We start from the raw sequence: 20,233 nt of genomic DNA, 5'->3' as shown, positions 1-20,233 counted from the left end.
GTGACCCCCTCAGATGACGGCGCGATGAGAACGCGACGAAGGCGGAAGTCACGTGGCTGAGATTAGCGCTGGCGCAAGGAACGGAGCGCCGCTGCAGCTGCGGGTCGGGGCCCGGATCCGCAACATCATCCCGGCCTGGACTCACTCTATCGCCATCGTCTGCTTCCCCCTCAAGGCCGCGGCCCGCATTCGGCCTGTCTCTTCCTTCACAAGCACGGCTGTCTGACCTGTGGTTCCTACTGATACGATTACTCACCTTCTGAAGTGTTACTTGTCTTTATCGCCCCATTGTGCCACAGGCAGCAACGTATCCCGACAGCACCGTTGACCGTTGCTCGTGATTGCCCGTATACAAGTCAAGTTCCCAGACAGTCGAGATCATCAGGATGGCGAACCCCTTGGATACCGATGCTGGCTCGGAGCTCTTCAGCAGCTACGAGGCCGAGCTCAAGCTCGTCCAGGCGGACCTGAACCAGAAGCTGGACCAGATAGCAGAGTCGAGCGGGGAGCAGCGCAAATCGGCGATCAGACAGGCCGAGAGAGCGCTCGACGAAGCAAATGAATTGGTTTGTTTCCATCAAGGTCATATCTGGCTACTTCACAGCACAACTAACCCCCTCCGCAGCTCGACCAGATGCGCATGGAGAAGCAGAACATCCCGTCCGCCGCCCGCTCCAAAGTCAATGCTCGCTTCCGCAACTTCTGCACCGACATCGACGAGCTGAAGCGCAAGCTGAAGTCTCTATCAGACGACCGGAAGGCGCTCTTTGGTGACCGCTACACGGATGATCCGTCTAGCCTGGAGGACCAGCACCTGGCGCAGAGACAGCAGCTCCTGTCCGGGACGGACCGTCTGGAACGGAGCTCCGCCCGGCTGCAGGAGAGCCAGCGTATCGCGCTCGAGACAGAGGACATCGGGCGGAACACGCTGGCCGATCTGTACCAGCAGCGGGAGACGATCGAGCACGCGAGGGCCGGGCTGCAGCAGAGCGAGGGTTACGTGGACACGAGCATAAAGACGCTAAAGGGGATGGCCCGTAGGTATTACACCTTGAGCAGAAGTTTTCCCTCGTCGTGTTTGATTACAGGAAGACTGACTTCTGTAGGATGGCTACGAATCGGATAATCACCATTGCAATCATCACCGTTCTCGTTCTCCTCATTTTCGCGGTTATCTTTAGCAAGTTCCATTGAGCGTTTGGGAAGCAGGCGTTGTACTGTACAGAGATTTTGTTTTCTTGTTCTTGTTCTTGCGTCGCTTGGGCACTGCGTGTCCGGAGCACTACCACGAAATGTTGTATGATGACATCCAGTCTTACTACCCGGCATGATACAGTCATGGTCGACAAGCCTTGTTCGATACAAATTAAATCATATCTAATTTCGTAATATATCAAACAGATTCCGTCCCAGGGTATCATAAAGAACACTAAGCCACCATGCAGCAAGTAGAATATACAGGCGTAGCTCCGCAAATGCCCAGCCATGTCCTTTACCACTCAATCAAACGCAATGCAGTCAGTCCCCAATTTAGATCAATTCATCACCCTCATAGCCCCAAAAGCCGCATTAATAACCACCCCCACAAACACAGCCAACCCCTTCCGCCAACTCCACACGCCCTCCTCCCTCCTCAACCACATCGCACACCCAACAGGCCAAAAGAACCCCATCACCGCGCCCCAGAGCATATCATCCAACGCCCCCTGCGACCCGGTCCCAAACCCACCATCGTCGTCCGCAAACGCGCCTCCGATCCCACCCCCTCCTCCTGCTCCTCCTGCTCCCCCGCCCGTACCGGGCATCGCCGCCGCCGTCGACCCCTCGTCCATCCAGCGGTCCTCAAGCTCGCGCAGCTCCGCGCCCGACGGCATCGTGTCCGGCGTGCGCGAGACGGACTGCAGCGCGAGGAACTGCGACCGCAGCTGGGCGACTTCGGCGGGGGTGAAGCCCGCGGAGAGGAGGCGGTCGAAGCCGCGTGGGGCGGGGGTCGTTGTGGATGCTTCTTGCTGTTGTTGTAGGCGGCGTTGGGCTTCTTCTTCTTCTTGGGCTCTTTTCTGAGAGAGGGAGAGGCGGCTACCACGTTGTTGTTGTTGTTGCTGGATGAGCAGCGTAGACGCCTGCGCCGCTTCGGCCGCTAGGTCCGACGCAGAGAGGACGATATCACCGATCGAGCAGTGGACGTAGAGCCGCGGGAGAGGCGGGTCACGGACGGGAACTTTGCCCTTCCCTTTATCCTTATCTTTATCTTTCTCGTCATGGATATTATTGCCATTGGGAAGGTAGTTACCGTCACCGCTCCGCGGAGGCGGCGGCGGCAGCTTCAACGACTTCGACAGCGGGACCGTATCCTCGAGCCCCCGACCCGAGTAGATGAGGCGCAGGCGGTGGTTGGACAGTTCGGGCGGGAGACGGGCGCGGATGAGCTGCTTGAGGCCTGCGGCGGTGGTGGTGGACGGGGAGGGGATCTCGAGGAGGACGTCGGGGATAGAGGCGGAGAAGCGGATGGTGAGGAGGAGCTCTGCCTCCGGGGGGAGGAAGGAAGAATTGTTGTTGTTTTCCATGATCGATGGAGGGAGGGGGAGACGGATTTCTTAAAGAATGTATGTGTCTCACCCCGGTGAGAAGTAGTAGTGAGGGAGCGGAGATACCGCAGAGCTGTTCCTGGTATCTAGCTCCGCCGAGACCACGATATCACGCTGTTCCTATATTTGGCCAGCTGGCAGGTCCACGTGACGTCAACGGCAGCCCGTATTCTATATTCGTGTCTTCAACAATGAAAAAAAAGGGTTGTAATTATTTAGAACTAAATGTTATGAGAGAAACACCAATGTCAGCTAATAAGACTGCGCATTGAAGATTTCTTTTTTGTCTAATCCGTGTGGTTGTCATTGATATATGAAGACCGTCATGACCCAACAGACTCATTACCATTACTCGAAAGAAGTATTTGTCTAAGATTCTAATATCTGACAAGAGAGATGAGGAACTCGTAGACACATTTATAAAAAGTATTCTATTTAAAGCTCTATTTCGACTAAAATTCTATAACCCTGTCACCTAATAAAACAAGACAGCCAACGAAATAAAGGATCGTATATTTCTGATCTGACCAGGTATCATCCTGCAAAGAAATCCGTGTGCAACTAAGTCCATAACGATCCATTCACAGGAACAAAATGACAAAAAAAGCCCACACTCAGGTCCATTCTCTATCGTTCCGACCGCTCGTAGAGAGAGCGACGGTGATGGATGTACAGTGTCTCGCCGAGCCCTCCTCGGGAGGCAGAAATCCGGCGGAATATCATGGGGACCGTCAATCCGATCCCTAATCCGCAAGCCCAACCGATTCTTGGCAAGACCATTCTATGGATTCCCAAGGTTGGTCATCTTCACCAAACGTGTCGAAAGCGTGCATCGAGAACCTCCCGGAGCGACAGTGAACTGATTTTGCAAAAGCCATTTCCTAAGCACGCTTTCTTTGCTGAAGTTGAATTCGAGCCCACTCTCCAACCGGCGGTATTTCCTCGAAGAAAAAAGGGCGCGCATCGTATCCAAGGACGGCTTTGGCTCGAAGAATCACCAAGTATGAGCCGGTATTTCTAATTACTCGCTACATGATTGGTTAAAAAACAGTCTGAAAAATTAACACCCATAGACCCCAGAGAAGGCCTCCCCCAGAACGCCGTACAATGCACCCTGTAAAAATCAACCGTTATGTACATGGTCTAAACCATAAAGGATTCTCCGCATCCGCATTGTTCCTCTGTATGGCTGTTAGTAGCCGTTTTTAAAAAATAGCTCAATCAATCGGGGCCACTTACTTATGTTCGGATTTCTGAAAACAAACCGTCTGCTGAGCTTATCTTCCTGCCAGTCCATCTCACTGCCGATGATACTGAACAGGGCCTTGCTGTCAATCAGGACTTTCACACCGTCCTGTTCCACGATTTCGTCAAAGGTGCCTGGCTTCTCGACGTATTCGAGATGGTAAGAAAGACCGGAGCAACCGCGGTTTTTCACACCGACTCGAATCAGTTTCGGGTCTGGCTGCGACAGCAACGTGCGGAGCTGCTCAATCGCAGCGGGAGTGATAGACATAGCCGCCTTTCTCGGGCGGAGCTTGGTGGTTCGTCGAGGCTTTGTCGTCTTTTGCTGGGAAGAGGTGGGCGCAACGGGCTTTGCGTTCTGAGCCTCGCCCTCTCTCACGCTGGCGCTCGACTGCAGATCGGAGTGGTTGTTTTCCGGGGGCACAGACTGCCCTGAACTCTGAGGCGCTCTGTTCTCCGAGGTCACTGGCTTTCCGCCAGCAATCGAGGTGTCCGGGATTCCAGAGTTTCGGGGCGGCGGGAAAGAGTCTGGGAAGGTGTATGGTCGGTATGCAGTGGCAGTCTGCATATCACGCTTTGAAGAGGCATAGACATGTCCGTAGGAGGAGAACGACCGCAGCGCGTGACCGCATTTTCCGCTGGACGGTTTGGTGACGAATCTGAAGAGGACAGGAGATGATGTCACCGGCGGGTGAACGGCGCGGCAGAAAGACATGGCGGCGCGAGGGAGATCAGGAGTTAGGAGCAATGATATGAAGAAAAAGCCGCAATCCTCATAGAAATCATGCGCTGTAGTCGAGCAAAGGGTGGATAGCAAACATAGGAGTCAGGATGTTGAACATCAGTGGACCCGACGGTCGAAGAGCGTGAAGAGCATAAGCACGGTCCTCGGGCGTCGGTTGTCCCGTCATGGGGGTCTGGCTGTCAGCCAATCAGCGTCAGTATATTTCTACTCCTGTGGCGCCACTCTTGCAGTCTCCCTCCGCCTCACCTGATCCCAGAGTCATGTCTGCTGGATCTATCCAGTTGCTCATACAGGTATCTGTTACTGATCGACGATCTACAGGACTGCCCATATTATTGCGTCGTGGTAGAGGACAATACCTATTGTTCCTCGTTCTGTTGAGGCATGGTTGCTCACAACATTACGGAGCATTATGCCATTTCCATCTTCTTTCCACGGGAACCTTGGAAGCCCTGTCCCCAAGGCTCAGGGCACCCGTCGCCCTGTTTGCTGATTAATCATCACATGCATTTCTAATCCAACCACGTCTGTCGCGTGATACAGGTATCTATTCCTGCTGATACCTTTGCATTTTCAAGGGAAACACCCGGTCTGTTTGCCAGTCAAAACGTTGCTCTTGTAATGTCAAACTGGAATACAATGTTATTCATGTAAAATGGAGAGCAACTAATTTCATTCTGCAACATCAACCGGCAAAGTCATCTCAGTGTCAACATCGGGTGTAGCGGCAGACGTTGAATCACACTTCGAAAGAGGAGCTCAGTAAGGCAAAAAGATAGCATAAATACAAGGGGTATTTGCTAGTTGCTGATTACTACTACGAGTATGCATGTAGTATGCGTCTTAGATTGTGGGGTGTGGGGTAGTAGGAAGTTCCCCGGTCCCTGCAGAATCGAGAGGGAGAACAGGTGGGGGCATGGCGATATAAGCATGCATAAATCCGTCCCCAATTCCACGATCGCCATTCTCTACCATAGTACAAATGCTGTTTCAGGTAATGTCGAAGTCTTTCTCAAGTCCGTCTGTTATTCATGAGCGCGGTGATGAGGCGTACGAGACTCTGCGTACCAGGTTTTTCAATGCACGAGTCCCGCCAGTTTGGCCGCTGAGATAGTTACTCCTACATGCGTCGAAGATGTGGTCGCTGCAGTCAGAAGAGCAAAGGAATCAGGTCGAAAGATCGGAGTGCGGTCCGGAGGACATTCCTTCCCTTGCGCCTCCCTGGTGGAAGACGGCATTCTTCTCGATGTGAGAGACTGCAATAGAGAGATTACATACGACAAGGACACAAAGATCATCACATTCGGCCCTGGGGTTCTGGGCCAGGAGTGTTCCATGTTCTTGCGCAAATATGGAAGATTCCTCCCTCATGGCCACTCTCCGACGGTTGCCCTGGGCGGGTTTTGCCTCGCCGGCGGACAAGGATGGCTTATGCGAGGCTGGGGCATTACATCCGACACCTGGATCACCCAGATGGAGGTGGTAACTGCAGACGGATCTGTAGTCATTGCAAGCAAAGAGAAAAATTCTGATCTCTTCTGGGCTGCACGAGGAAGCGGTAAGGGATTCTTTGGCGTCGTCACGAGGTTCTGGGGGAGGACCATGCCCGCAAAGAACCTATTCCATGCAACTCTCCTGTTCAAAGTAGCAGACGTATTTGACCAGATCCTGACATGGGTATTTCAAGCGAATGACAGAACGCCCAAATATGGTACTGACGCCGCATTATGCACATTCTATGCCGATCGCGCCGGGAGATGAAATTCAAGACACAACGCTATTGATCGGGGTCGAGTTGATCGCATACATGAACACGATAGAGGAAGCCGCCACGGCATTAAGCGCATGGACGGATATCCCGACTGAGCTCAGAGCGCATGCAGTTGACGTTCAACCTGTGAGGCAGACAAGCTGGGAAGAGCTCGATCGCAGCCAAGAGGCGTTAGATCCATCAGGAAATGGAGAGATGGCAATGCGACAGTATGCTAAGCGAACCTAGCGTTCCGAAATCTCAGGTACGGTACCGCTTTTTCCCCTGCATTCATAGTAATAGCAGCTTTTTAATTTGTCAATATTAAAAACGAGGTAGTTGATAGAAGCGATCCGCTCAGCCATGTGTGGTCTTCCAACCCGCCGGTCCTGCGGCTGCATATACCTAGGTACATGAGCAACTCGTATCCAGACGAGCGTGATCAGGTATCCAGCCTTGCGTAGGAGTACTACACTAGGTTGCCATATCTTTCGACACCCCCTCTCCTGCTACCTACTGGCTTTGTCTAGGGTCTGTGACCTATCATAGTGTCCAGGTACCCTCCAGTGGCTTCAAAGTGATGTGGTTATAGAATAGCAATCCGCCAAGACAGTAGGTAGCAGGGGAGGGGGTGACGAAAGATATGGCAACCTAGTACTAAGCGTACATCGCCACGTTCACCTGCTGGACCGATCCTGCGTGGGATGAACAGATGGCACGATGGGTGAAGGCGGTGTATCAGAAAGCCGCGCGGGTTTCATGTGGCACGTACATTGCCGATCTTGACACGAGCTTGCGCGTTCACGAGTCATGAGAGAGAGCGCCATGAAACGGTTCCTGGAAGTGAGGAAGAAGTGGGACCCGGACGAGACGTTTCCTGGGTACCGCGACTTTGTGGCTGGGATGAGTCTCTAGCTGCCATGATGAAACAGATATAAGGAATGTATGTATAATATGTAATCTACATACATATACCGTCCATGTACGGCGAGATATACACATTTTGTGATGTCCAGTGTAGAATAGGTTGACGGGAAAGGATGATCGTCCATGCGAATGAATGTATGATGTGGAGCGTCGAACAAAGCCCGTGCCCGGCGCTCCCGTGGCTCGTCTAATTACATGTGGCTATCCGTCGGGGCCGCTGTGGCTGGTGCTTCTGCCCTGGGGCCTTGGCGACTGTGAAACTACTCGACCGGCCAGATCATTAATATCGATCCGATAAAAGTCCCAATTTCATAGATCTCCCTTCATCCTTCGTCCTCGATACGCTGATCATGATCCTGGCACCTTACCAGGTCATCCAGCGTCTTGTCGTTCTCCAAAGCCATGGAAGCCTCCCCCCTCACCCAGCAAAGTAGACCTGAGACATTCAAGCCCAAGATCGTGCAACTTTACGAGACCTTATTTAGAGTAGGGAGCCGTCCCAACGCAAGCGGTTCCTGGATCTGCTGTGCTAATAATTACCATGTAGACAACTGAATATGCAGAGCCTACGGAGGGTTTCTGGAGGGAATTCTTTCTGCTCCCTCCGGACAGGGCGCAACTTCGTCAGATTCTAGACACGCTTAGCCCAGATGATATGCTCAGCCTACAGGTATGACAGGCCCGTTATTGTGCTTTCGTGGTTTTGCTTTCCTAAACAGAGTTTTCGTCTCACCCACAACAGCTGGCTGATTTGCGCAACAGGCACAAACGCAGCAGTTCTTTGCTCGCGCGATCCGTGAGGCTGGTGCGGGAGCGCCAAATGATGCGCATGCTCTAGAGGTCAGTCCTCTATGTGTCTCTTAGGGCAACTTTGTTTTCTAACTCCGATTATAGACTTTGACGGGCTTTTTGGGCAGCGTCTTGGCTAAGAAGTACACTAATCCAAGCTCTGATATCATCACTATCTTGGCCGGACTTGATGAGGTCGACCAAGTTATCTCTGACTTTGTCGCCGTTTTGGACGGCATAATCCGCAATGGTAGCACCTGTAAGTCTGTTCGAATACTTCCTGAGTCGAATGGAGTAATGAAACTGATCCGTATCTAGCTGAGCTTCGTCTGAAGGCAATCAAAACTGCTATTGCCATGACCAGCGGGGCGTATAAGACTGGTCTCGTTTCATATTTCACTCATCGCGATCTTTTCCCTTCTCTTATGAAGGTATGATGTGTTTTTTCGAATGCTATTATCCGATGTGGAAACGCTGACGGTGCACAGTTTGTACATGACTCTGATACCCATATGCAAGTGTTCGAGCCTTTCCTTCTTCTTGGGATACTGGCCAATTACAACAAATTTGAATTTCAAAACCCTTATCAGCTACGACTTGATGATTTTGTCAACGAGGTCACAATTCAGAAGATCGTCAAGGGTATCGGGCTGTCATGTGCAGCATTGAGAAATGGTTACGTCGCCGTACAAGACGATGTGCCGGAGGGCTGGACTTTAACGAGCACATTGATATTCTTTGGCCTGAGAGCGCTTGCCCCCGGTGCAAGGGATAGATCTGTCCCTCCAACGCCAGAAGAAGCTAAAGAAATGTTTGCGGCGCTGTACGTTTGCTCAACTCCTTGTCACTTCCCAGTATAGCAGCTAATCCTGCTCAGGCCGGCGCCCGAGGCGGCAATCCTTCTGGCCACATACGATTTCACGAATGCAAACAAGCTTTTTGGCTACAACCTAGTCACATATGCCCCTGGAAAGAGTACGGAGGAATCGCCTTTCTCGAGCTTCCTCTCCTTAACGTCTTACCTGCTCCAGCACGCGTATCGGTCTGCGAGAGTTGCTCAGTACGCTGAGCTCAACCTGTTCACGCTCCGCATTCTTGTCGAAGACCCCGTCTTGTGTAAGCGGATATGCAGCGATGAGAACAAGCGAGCGGTTCGCTTGTGCCGGCAAAGGCAGCCTTATCTCCCTCTCGTCCATGGGGAACGAGTCCTCGCGACTGTCATATTCGATATCATGATAGACACCATTGCACACAACCTCCGCCGTCGCCTTGACGTCGGCCTCTATAGGTAAGCATTGCTATAACTTGAAACCGTCGATTACTATATTAGACGGTCTATTAATTATATATAAACAGCCACACCATCGCCATCCTCCTCCGGCTCTTCACGCATCTCTCATCGAACAAGACCCGTCTCACATACCACTGGTCCGAGCTATGGCGCACCCTCCTATCCCTCATGCGCTTCCTGACAACCTACTCCGCGGACCTCTCATCCAACCCACAGATCAACATCCTCACCACCTCCCTCGCGAACCTGATCGCCTTCGCCGTGTCCGCAGGCGACACATTCCTCCCGGACCCGGCATCCTACGACGACCTATTCTACAAACTCGTCGAAACGGGACCCATCATCTCCAAATTCCGCGAAGTCTACAAACTCTCATTCCCGTCATCATCCTCCTTAAAACCCGCCGCCGCGGACCTCAAAGGCACAACAGCAGCAGACGGCACCACCAACGTCGCCGCCATCGACACCCTCATCTCCGTCTCCCAGCACTTCCATTCGCTCTTATTCCACCCCGAGAAGAACGCAGACGCTAAGGCCGCCGACTCGGTCACACCCCTCCCGACGAACCGGAAGAAGAACCTCAGCCCACGCGAGGTCCACCAGATTATCAAGCAGGGGTACGACACGCTGAGTATCCAGGCGCACGAGGGCCTGAGCGCGTGGGAGAAGTGGCGCGAGGCGGACTTCAAGACGGCGCTGAAGAGGGCCGCGAGGGTGGCGGTTGAGGATGCGAGGAAGTTGGTTGTGTAGATAGATAGATGGATGTGATGTGCATCTGTATGCGGGAAAAAGGGAGTAAAGAAAAGGAGAGCAAAAAGAGGGAAATATTTTCATGTATATAAAAACCTCCTAAGTTGGCTGTCTTTTCACGGGGTATCTAGCTGTTCTCGGTCTACCCTTCCAACCTACCTACGGAGCTTGATACGGGATAATTATTGGATACAGAGATAGGAAAAAATGAAAGAGGAAAAAAAGAGACTACGATCTATCTACATTTAACAAGACACGTATGAAAGGGAATTAGTGATTAATAACCGATATTTTACGATAGGCAGCAAAAAAGTGCAGTGAGAAACGAACGTTGGTGTCCATCGAAACCAATACCAGGAAGGGGGGAAGGCGACGATGATGAGAAGGGAGATGAACAGGCCAGCGTGTATATTTAAAAGAAACGGGAGGATCAGGTAGAAACAAAAACGAAAACTAAGAAGAAAAAAGAGATGGATTCACCAAACGATGCCAGGTGAAAATGTCGTCACAGAAAGAGAGAGAGAGAGAGAAAGAGGGAGGGAGGAAGTAGGGTTCTTGTGATGAAAGAGAGACGGAGACCAAAAAAGTTTCCCCATTTATAGACGCCACTAGTCAGACAGTATAAAAGAGAAATATCTAACTGGTCGTATAAGCCCCCCAGCCCCAGTCCCCGAGCTATACTTTTATTATGCTGCTGTTGCCCGTTCAAAAGAAAGGCATGGCTGCAGAAGTCTTTTCCTTCCTTTCGTAACCAATGCTCGGTAGGTGCATTAGGGCGAGAATTAAAAAACGAGAGCGAAGTAATCGTAAGAAAGATAAATAAAATTCATTTCAAGAAGAAGCCTTCTCCGGAATCATGAACATGTCCCCCTTTTTTCCCACGCTTCTCAAACCAACCGTGACGTGGCAGTTCCGGGGTTCGTGTTTTGACCACCCCTTGACTTTTCGATGTATTCGTTGCTGGCTGTCATGTATCTGGTGGCGAAGAACTTATCCGAGTTCCTGCTGAGCCAGATTGTGATCTTGGAGAGTTCCTCGCGAAGCCGGTTGGTGGACTGTTGGTCCATGTTGGTCTGAGCGATGAGCTCGGGCATAGTAGCTGGGGGGGAACCAATCAGTGAACCGTTGTCAACAAAGATAGGGGGTTTGAAATTAGCGCCCCGGGAGGCAATGCAAAGGCAATATTCAATGCAACAGTAAGGCGTTTAACTTACCGAATAGCCGTGTCAAGTGCTCTGCCCCGTAAATGTCCAGTGGACCTTTGTCCGCAAAGCCCTCGGCTCCCGCCTCCCATCTCTTACGCAGAAGACGGTACTGCTCGCGTTCAAATCTGTAGAGGAGAATCTTGTCCAGAGACTTGTCGAAATACTCTCTGATGCCTGCGATGACCTCCTCGAGGACGTCTATGTCCGATGGGCTGGTACGCTTAGGCTTCTCTTCCTCGACATAGGCGTCGAGAATCTGATTAACTGAGAATTTTGCCGGCAGAGCGACAACCTGCAGGTTCTTCGTCACATTCTCCCAGTCATCAACAAGGAGTGACTTAAGATTGTCCGGCATGACAATCCGAACCGACGGTCGGGCATGAAAATGTTCTTCCTGCAACAATCGATTTAGTGCCGACTTCTACTACTAGCATCCACTGGGTAAAGTTGCGACATCAAAGGCAGAAATCTAGTTAGAATTCCGCGAAGCACGAATTATTCGCCGTGAACAGAAATGACATGTGGCAAGAGGCAAAAAACTCAGAATTGCGGTGAAGCGAAGAGACTTGCGTCGAGACTTGCATCACTAGCAGCAAACGTACCTTTTCGATTTCGTTATCTCTATTTCTTTTAGTTCCTCTTGCGGGAACTGAGGATTGTCTTTCCTCACTACCACGAGCAGAACTCCGGTCGGAGCCTCCCCGCTTTTTGGACGAGCCTTTGTTGCTGCGTTGTCGAAGAGCAGCTTCAGCATCGCGCCGCAGAGTAGCTGCTAGCTCTCTATTGTCTTCTGTAAATTTACGAAGTCGATCTTGGGGAACCCAGTCATCCCACCTGATCACAGAATTGAGCGTTAGCGTAACCATCCATAGCTGCCGCCAAGGAAAACTCTTCCCCTCGGTCCCGTACACAAGGCAGACATGAAATTCTGCAATCGTAAGGGGGGAAGCTGTATTTCGAAATTCGGGGGCGCAAAAAGCGAACACTAAATAATAGCATAGACATGTGCACGCAGATGTGGAAAATGGTTGAGGCTGGGGACCAATCAAGTCTCCTGGCGGGCAAGAAAACTGAACATGAAAGAGATACATACGTGTTCTTCCATCCCTTGTAGTGGACCAAATACTCGTAAGGGCTTTTTCGATCATCTGGATCTGTGTGTCTGATGTCGATGATCTTGGCTTCGTAGAGGATTTCGTGGTGGAAGCACAGAACCCTCTCATCTTTCTGGTAAGTCAAGTGGTTCGCTGGCGCCATTCTGACGGAAGAGAAAACCGAAACTTCCCGAACAGAATATTTCTTGTCTCAAAAAACGCCAGTTGCGTCCAGGACAGAAGAATGAGAACTGGCTGCTGGTGGACTCTTCAAATATTGATATTTGAGACGTGGAAGGGGGTTGGACGAGGCCTCAACAGCTCCCCACGGTGAGCGGAGATAGATGCGCGAAAGCGCTATAGAGAACCAAAGTACTGAAACATAAAACAGCAAACGCAAATAACAGAGACAGAACTCCTGAGAGAAGCAGAACAAGCTGATCCGAAGATAAAACGGCCTTTTCGGATGAAGAGAGGTACCCAAGAGAAAACAGGGTATAAGCTTAGATGTGCAAAGACGAGGAAAGGGAGAATAAAACACGGATGAGCAGGAGGATGAGATCACCGAATGTATACCAAGAAAGAGCAGAGGACACGCAGAAAATAGTGGTGTGAGTTGTGGTCCTCGAGATGCTGTTCACGCGTTGGGGTTTTAAGGGAGGAAGGGCAAATGGTTGCGGGAGGACGGAGACGGGGAGGCAAAAACGCGTTAAGCCTCCACAGGCGTCGAGCAGACCCCCTCGGCGGCACTTGGGCCAGCATCAAAGCTGGAGACCACGAGAACCGCAACCACAGTCCGTCAGTGGCCACCATTTTTTTGTTGCTTCTTCTCGTCTCGTCTTTTATCCTGGATCGTGGTATAGCCTGGGGTCCACGGATCCTGCACGGAACTGCTGATCATCCTATTCCATTCAATAACCTGATACCCCTTCTTGGAAAGACGCGTCGTTGGCGGTATTCGCGCCTTGCAAACTCCGAAGGGCGCGGGACTCGCTGTTGGATCTTTCTAAAGTGTAGTAATCGGTGCATTCTCATTGTCCCCTCCTGTATATCGCTTCTGTATTTTCCTTCGGCTATCTGCCTCTTTTTTCTATTGGCTTGACAACGTCGTCATGGCGCCGTCGGAGGAATCCATCTTGAGCAAGTTTCTTCTTTCTCCGGCTTCTTTACCCACAGTGATATCTCTGCAGAAGTTCACGGAGCTTTTTCCAAAGCGTCTCCGGTCCCATCCGCAGATCAAGGTTTTGTATCGAGAACTGCAACAGCTGCGTGAGCAGGACATGGACCTGGTCAACGAGAATATTGATAAAGAAGTCCGAAGGGGAGAGAAGCAAAAGGCAGAGCTACGGAAAGCGTTGACCGCCACCGGAGTAGATGGGATCAACCAAGCTGAACAACGTGAAATGGACATGGATCTCCAGCTATTCGGGCAGACATCCAGCAGACACCCGGACGAATTTCACACCTTATCCAGCCTTTTATTCGAGATGGAGGCGGCGTGTACTGGTCTCGAGCGCGAGATAGCTTCTGTGGAAACAGAGGCGGCAACAACGCTCGCAGAATTAAATACTATTGTCGGCGACATGAGTGACCTGCGCTACGGAAAACTCAATAAGCCTGCAGGCGATGTCGTTAGCGAGGCCATCAAAGGCCTCAAAAGCCTTGAAGATTCTTGCAATCAGGCGAACCTGCCATGACGAAGGCAACGGCCATACTCATTTGTTGGCGGTTTGACAACTCAATACGGCCGTCTGCTGTCCGCCAATGCAGCCGCTTGCCCAGCAGCATTGGTATGCCACAGACAGGTATTGCAAGACTTTCCTGTCAGGTGAATCAGAGAGCTGGCACACTCCTACCTGCTGCTCCTCCATAAACGCCTATATTCTCGGGTGTCCTTGGTGATAAATGCCATATTCAGTCTATAACGCCGAATCATCTTCGCGGAAGCTCTCGAAATGGATTGTCAAATTTTCGTCTCTAATTAAACATTTGCTCTGCAAATGATATCAATAAGCGGTCACTAGCCAGCCCAACCTGCGCCGCGAGCAAAACTATCGAACCTGGTTGAAATCCACTGCAAGACTCAAGTGAACCTATCTTCCATAACACCATTCCAAATGCTCTGTGCAAACATGGAAAGAAGAAAAATGCCGCTTGCTTCGCAAAAAGGACTTCAAAGAACACAAAGCGATACCCACGCACATCGACGATGAGCCAATCGTGAACTTATTGAAACTTTCAATCATTCTCTTTCTGCCTCTTTTTCCACCTCGTAATTATCCACTAAGCCGCCTTCGTCTTCGTTGTGGAGCACCTCAACTATCCAGTTCTTTGAGTAATTCTTTGCCGATGAGAGATACCATGATGTCATCCGTTTCAGGTGGCAGTTCTTCTCCAGCCAAGGTTGGACGTCCGACTTGATCAAATGGAAATTGAGCAAGTGGTGCTCGCTGCTTCCAATTCACTGTCTCATTTCCTCGGACCCTTGGGAGAGGAGGGAAGCGGCTGTATCCAGATTTGTTCCTATGGTATCCCTCATGCTTAAGTTCGTCATAAGTCGGCCAAGGAGCCTGCGGCCTTCCAGGTCGGTCCTTCGTCGATGAAATCCATATTGATTCCCTCGAAAGCACGCAGGACAGGTAATCCTCGATCTCTTTGCCCTCCAATGGCGGGTGGATCGCTCCTTTTGTCCGTGTCTTCTCCGCCTCTTTGATTTCCAGTTGCCGGACTGCCTCACTGTGTGCCTCTTCTTTCATGTGTAATCGATGGTCTATCCACTCGGCCCATGTCTGCGGGACGAAGGGCGAATTTGGAGCTACATAGGGCACGTTATCACAGATCTTTATGAATAAATCATATTCCTTAGCCTCGTCTGACACCCAGGTCTTTGAGGCAGTGTAGGACATCACCTCCCGCGTCCTGTCCTGTTCTGCGTGTTCTGAGATTCCTTCACCCTTCTGTGATATATCAGGTCAGTTGGAAGTCTTGTTGCGTGCGGAAATGATCAATTTCATACCTTAGTGCACCTTCTTTTTTTATTCCTGGCAGTGGGAAAGTAGGGAGAAAGGGAAAACTAAGGGATAAAATCTAACGCGGAAGTGACAGGGAAGCCAGGTCTATGTTGGTGGTGTCCAGCAAGATCAATCCTGATGCCAGAGTTCCTTAGTGGAATTGCCTTGTGTCTTTGTGGACTGGTCAAAGATCTCACACAACCATGAAAAGGGAGATAATTCCTTATGATAGCTTCTTTCTGCGGTTCTATTGAGCACTTCCAGGAAACAAAGAGGTGCCGCCTGAAATAGCTGGAACCACAGTTAGAAGGAGACCCCGAAGTCAAAGAGAGACAATTTGTGGAAAGGAACTCTTCCTGGCACCCGAAGCTTTGGTATGGAAGATTGGGAGAAGCCAAAGACAAGCACCTAGCGAGAGATGTCAGAAATGCCCGGTCTCTGATACCAGCAACAATGTCTCTATTCAGAGAGAGGAGACCTCTGAGGGTACGAGGGACAGTTGTCAATAGATACTGTCTCTATTGTCTGCCTTATAGTTAGCAGGAGACCGCCGGTCACTCTATATCGGGCTATTCTGCCTAGTACATCTGAAGGCGGAACCTGTGCTACACTTCAAGCACAAGGGATGAATGGAGCTGAAGGGCAGTTTTGTGACAACTACAGCACTTAGTGATCACCGGTGAGGCACCGTTAGGGCTTGGTTTGTCTTTGTGATGATGGAGGAAACTCGGTTGGTGGAGACAGAAATCTTGAAGAAGGCCGGTAGCCATTATAGCACGCAGGTCAATGTGAATACTTGTAATGAATCATTCTGATTCTGACGAACTGGTGAAGAGATGCCGAGAAGTATAAGTGAAGGAAGTTCAGATAGTTTCTCATCACACATTGTCGTGAGACAGCCAAATAAACCAGTAGAGGACAAAGAATCAAACTCCGACAAGCTGTAATACAAAGCCCGGGTGTGTTACTATCTGCAACACTGAAATAGAAATCCCTGAAGCTATAGTATAATCTTCTTGTTTGACTGGTTGTATGCCTAGAAAGGACTGTATAGCCCACAGAAGGAGATACCTCTCTAGTGTCTATACCTCGATTGCCGAGAACACTCTGGGGCGGTTGTGGGGGAGATCGAGATAGACAGGGACCCGCAGCGCGAAATCTACACGCCCTGACGCGCACCGTGCAATAATGACTTCCGCATTATTACAAGGATGTCCAGCAGAAGGGAATAGCAGTGACAGCATTCATATCACATACAAGCCTTTTCCTCAAAGCCTCTCTCCCTGGCCTGACAAGAAGGACCAACTTCAACCATGCCTTCGATTCCCCTCCACCCGCGCGCACTCCGCGACCCGTCCCACACCCCGAGCTATAACCCCCTCCCCCAGCTCCTCCAGACGCCCTCCGGCCTCGCTATCCTCGAGATCCAGGGAACCATTAATATCCCCTCGGCCGAAGGCGAATATGAGAACAACGGAGGAAGCGACGATCCCAGCGCCGCCAAGGGCTCTGGCGCTGTCTTCGAGACCTCGATCGGCAAGCTCATGTTCCCCGACTATTCACTGCAAATCCCAGCGGACGATACGAAGTGGATGAAGCGCGTCTATCTCTACGTGGGCCGCTACCAGCGGATGACGGGGGAAGTAAAGAAACTTGCGAAGCCGCTGGCGATTATACAGCGGCGGCAGAAACCTGCAACTGGAGCTGGGGATACAGAAGCAGAAGGGAAAGGGAACGGCGATGTAGACGAGTTGGAGATTGTTGAGATCGTGAAGCACAAGATCGTCTTTCAGTCTCGACCGGAGCCTGTGGGCAGCGATTGATTAATTGATTGATTGCGTTGGTTGGTGTCGTCGGGATACCATTATCCATGCTCCCACTGAGCTGTTCATCAATCGATCGCTGTTGTGGTATTAACCCCTGGTGCTGGCAAAGGGCAGACATGGGAAGACAGCGGGAATGCTCTCGACATGTGATTGTCTTTCGAGTTGAGGGCTATGCTCGCCATTCCAACTGCGCTGCGACGCCTCCAGAGCCTGCCTTCGAAGAGTCATCCTGCAACGTCAATGCGGCAAGAAACCCGGACTATAAACCTATATTGGGGCTTAAGATGTGTTTTCTATGGGAATGAGGATCTCTTGAATTATGTGCCGGGGATACACCTTGCAGGATACCTATCCATTCTCTATGCCCTCGAGAAGATATGGGAGAGTATCATCCAGGAATAACCTCCTACTAAGACTACTGCGACTGGGAGGTTTGTCTGCATTCCTACTTGTCGAATACCGAGCGGTTTGGTTCTGAAGAACGGCACAGGCGCATGTGTATGGAGTGCAGAGGGTACCAGGGCTGCTGCATGGTTCTCCGTTGGCAGAGAAAAGCTGCACACAGACGACCAGGCTGCCGTTTTAGAGCTTCCGGTAGCTAGGAGCAGCGTACAGGAACGAGTTTCGGTTTCAATGTAACTTCCTAGTTAATTGATGCGAGGTTGAATGGGGAGGATACGAGTAAGGCACAGTACAGATAACCTACTAAAGCACATGGAACTTAGATAAAGGCCTTAAGGTCCCTTATGAAATTTTCTTGAAGCAGTTAAGAAAACTTTGGACTAATTCTAGCGTCCTCTGGATGCGGACTGATAAAAGATGCTAAACAATCTGCTGAACTAGCAAGATCTTACTCGGCTAAGGCAGAATCACAATCTAGTTAGAATCATATAATTCTTAATATATAAGGGCTATAATAAGCAATAAATTCAGTAACTAAGTAAAGATCGCAGTAATAGCAGTACAGTTGTTGATAAGAGCTTCTGTAAGCATAGTAAGCATCTTACTTGCAGCCATCATAACCAAATTTAGCTAGAGCAGATAAGTGATTATTAAACTGTAGAATCCAGTAGTTATTTAAAGCCTACAGAGAGCAAATCCATCTAAAATCTGCAAGCTAGTAATTTGTATATAAGCCGGCTAGACCAGTTATGAATACAACTACTACTGCTGCTACAAGGATCCTTCGTCATGCCCCAGCAAAATTGTTGTATATGCCAGAGGCATTAAAATATCGCACAAAAGGATTGTTTTTGAGAGATGCTGTGCGATGAGTTAAGTTATCGATCACTCTTCCACGTCACCCCCTTTGGCGGACTGAGCCGATCTACATTTACATCAGTGAAGTACATTTTTCTATCGCCTCCACTTATCCCCAAGTCACTTTCCATCCTCCTTGCGCTCACCTTCAGATCTTCTATTTAAAGCCTGCTACTTGTGGTTTTTTTTCTCTTTCCTATATATACACTCCTCGTCTTCTCATCGTACCCCGTTTCCTTCGCAGCACGACGTCATACTATCATACCAGCCAGTACTATCAACAAGATGGCACCGTCGATGGAACTCCCAATTTCTAACCCCAACAAAGAGGACATCTTGCCCTCCAATCTGGGCCCTGAATATGTGGGATTTGACCACATCACCTGGTATGTGGGCAACGCGAAGCAGGCTGCCTCCTACTATGTCGCGCGGATGGGATTCAAACATGTCGCCTATCGCGGGGCCGAAACGGGCTCTCGCAGCGTGGCTTCCTACGTCGTGTCGAACGGCAAGGCCACTTTCGTCTTGACATCTCCAATCCGTGCTCCGCCTGGCATGAGCAAGGATGACGATGTCCCCGAGGACGAGAAGGCCCTGCTCCAAGAGATTCACGACCATCTGACCAGGCACGGCGATGGCATCAAAGATGTCGCGTTTCAGATCGAAGGTGATGTCGAAGCGGTCTGGAAGAGAGCCGTCGAGCATGGTGCTGTCTCGATCAAATCTCCGAAGACCCTGAAGGGCGACGATGGTCATGGTCAGATTGTCATTGCCACGATCAGCACCTACGGTGATACCGTTCACTCCCTCATCAACCGCAAGGGATATTCAGGAGCTTTTCTTCCGGGATACGAGCCAGTTACAGAAGAAGATCCCATCAACAAGTTTCTCCCGAAGATCGATTTTATCGAGATCGACCACTGCGTGGGCAACCAGCCGTGGAACGGTATCGACAACGTTGTGAAATAGTAAGTAATCATACCTGATTCGAGTCTCGACTCGATATATCTCTGGAATAGCACCGTAAGAAACTAAAGTAACTCACAGTTACGAAGAATGTCTCGACTTCCACCGTTACTGGACCGTCGATGACGCAGCCATGTGCTCCGACTATTCTGCTATGCGTTCCATCGTCGTTGCCTCTTCGAACGAGGTGATCAAGATGCCAATGAATGAGCCTGCCCATAGCAAGAAGAAATCGCAGATCGAAGAGTACGTCTTAGTTTTGATCCATGACAATGGTTGAAAAGCATATCCTGACCGACATCAGATTCATCGATTTCTACAACGGCTCTGGCGTCCAGCACATCGCCCTCCGCACCGACGACATCATCAAGACGGTATACCGCCTCAGGGAGCGCGGTGTCTCCTTTCTCAGCGTCCCAGCAGCGTACTACTCTGTGATGCACGAGCGCCTGACCAAGGTGGGCACGAAACTCGACGAGGACATCCACTTGCTTCAGAGGTTCAACATCCTCGTGGACTTTGACGAGAACGGGTATCTGCTTCAGATCTTCGCTAAGCATGTAGGTGACCGCCCTACTGTCTTCATCGAGGTGATCCAGCGCAACAACTTCGACGGGTTCGGGGCTGGTAATTTCAAGAGTCTTTTCGAGGCTTTTGAGAGGGAGCAGGCCCTTCGTGGAAACCTGTGAAGGTATGAAGCAGGGATGCTGCTACTTTCTAGTCAGTGCGGCCACAGGTCTTACATGTTTGTTGTACATGTTGGAGGCTCATTGACGGCTGGGGATTGTT

At 50.6% G+C, this 20,233-nt stretch overlaps 9 protein-coding genes across 9 annotated transcripts; 5 read left to right on the top strand and 4 right to left on the bottom strand.

Moving 5' to 3' along the window:
- Positions 1–386: 386 nt before the first annotated feature.
- On the top strand, positions 387–1,194 carry VTN00DRAFT_10208 (uncharacterized protein; the record flags this gene model as incomplete). The annotated part of the gene is made up of 3 exons (XM_069426839.1): positions 387–566; positions 626–1,041; positions 1,107–1,194. The coding sequence occupies 3 exons, from the start codon at positions 387–389 to the stop codon at positions 1,192–1,194; spliced, it is 684 nt and encodes a 227-aa protein (XP_069283970.1).
- A 341-nt stretch (positions 1,195–1,535) lies between these two features.
- Positions 1,536–2,564, bottom strand: VTN00DRAFT_10207 (uncharacterized protein; the record flags this gene model as incomplete). The annotated part of the gene is made up of 1 exon (XM_069426838.1): positions 1,536–2,564. The coding sequence occupies one exon, from the start codon at positions 2,562–2,564 to the stop codon at positions 1,536–1,538; it is 1,029 nt and encodes a 342-aa protein (XP_069283969.1).
- A 1,164-nt stretch (positions 2,565–3,728) lies between these two features.
- Positions 3,729–4,545, bottom strand: VTN00DRAFT_10206 (uncharacterized protein; the record flags this gene model as incomplete). Its single annotated transcript, XM_069426837.1, has 2 exons — positions 3,729–3,766; positions 3,825–4,545. The coding sequence occupies 2 exons, from the start codon at positions 4,543–4,545 to the stop codon at positions 3,729–3,731; spliced, it is 759 nt and encodes a 252-aa protein (XP_069283968.1).
- A 3,109-nt stretch (positions 4,546–7,654) lies between these two features.
- On the top strand, positions 7,655–10,082 carry VTN00DRAFT_10205 (uncharacterized protein; the record flags this gene model as incomplete). The annotated part of the gene is made up of 8 exons (XM_069426836.1): positions 7,655–7,738; positions 7,800–7,922; positions 8,015–8,092; positions 8,147–8,300; positions 8,360–8,472; positions 8,530–8,864; positions 8,919–9,329; positions 9,398–10,082. The coding sequence occupies 8 exons, from the start codon at positions 7,655–7,657 to the stop codon at positions 10,080–10,082; spliced, it is 1,983 nt and encodes a 660-aa protein (XP_069283967.1).
- Positions 10,083–10,969: 887 nt separating this feature from the next.
- Positions 10,970–12,544, bottom strand: VTN00DRAFT_10204 (uncharacterized protein; the record flags this gene model as incomplete). The annotated part of the gene is made up of 4 exons (XM_069426835.1): positions 10,970–11,181; positions 11,297–11,681; positions 11,890–12,121; positions 12,381–12,544. The coding sequence occupies 4 exons, from the start codon at positions 12,542–12,544 to the stop codon at positions 10,970–10,972; spliced, it is 993 nt and encodes a 330-aa protein (XP_069283966.1).
- Positions 12,545–13,493: 949 nt separating this feature from the next.
- VTN00DRAFT_10203 (uncharacterized protein) lies at positions 13,494–14,078 on the top strand (the record flags this gene model as incomplete). Its single annotated transcript, XM_069426834.1, has 1 exon — positions 13,494–14,078. One exon carries the CDS (start codon positions 13,494–13,496, stop codon positions 14,076–14,078), a length of 585 nt encoding a protein of 194 aa, XP_069283965.1.
- Positions 14,079–14,696: 618 nt separating this feature from the next.
- VTN00DRAFT_10202 (uncharacterized protein) lies at positions 14,697–15,287 on the bottom strand (the record flags this gene model as incomplete). The annotated part of the gene is made up of 1 exon (XM_069426833.1): positions 14,697–15,287. The coding sequence occupies one exon, from the start codon at positions 15,285–15,287 to the stop codon at positions 14,697–14,699; it is 591 nt and encodes a 196-aa protein (XP_069283964.1).
- Positions 15,288–16,705: 1,418 nt separating this feature from the next.
- Positions 16,706–17,215, top strand: VTN00DRAFT_10201 (uncharacterized protein; the record flags this gene model as incomplete). The annotated part of the gene is made up of 1 exon (XM_069426832.1): positions 16,706–17,215. The coding sequence occupies one exon, from the start codon at positions 16,706–16,708 to the stop codon at positions 17,213–17,215; it is 510 nt and encodes a 169-aa protein (XP_069283963.1).
- Positions 17,216–18,775: 1,560 nt separating this feature from the next.
- VTN00DRAFT_10200 (uncharacterized protein) lies at positions 18,776–20,133 on the top strand (the record flags this gene model as incomplete). Its single annotated transcript, XM_069426831.1, has 3 exons — positions 18,776–19,446; positions 19,526–19,690; positions 19,749–20,133. The coding sequence occupies 3 exons, from the start codon at positions 18,776–18,778 to the stop codon at positions 20,131–20,133; spliced, it is 1,221 nt and encodes a 406-aa protein (XP_069283962.1).
- Positions 20,134–20,233: the final 100 nt, after the last annotated feature.

The sequence above is a fragment of the Thermoascus crustaceus genome, assembly GCF_041956765.1.
Source record: "Thermoascus crustaceus strain CBS 181.67 unplaced genomic scaffold VTN00scaffold_9, whole genome shotgun sequence".
Taxonomy (NCBI): Eukaryota; Fungi; Ascomycota; class Eurotiomycetes; order Eurotiales; family Thermoascaceae; genus Thermoascus; species Thermoascus crustaceus.
The sequence above is the reverse complement of the archived record's forward strand: the minus strand, read 5'-3'. Positions and strand labels throughout refer to the sequence as shown.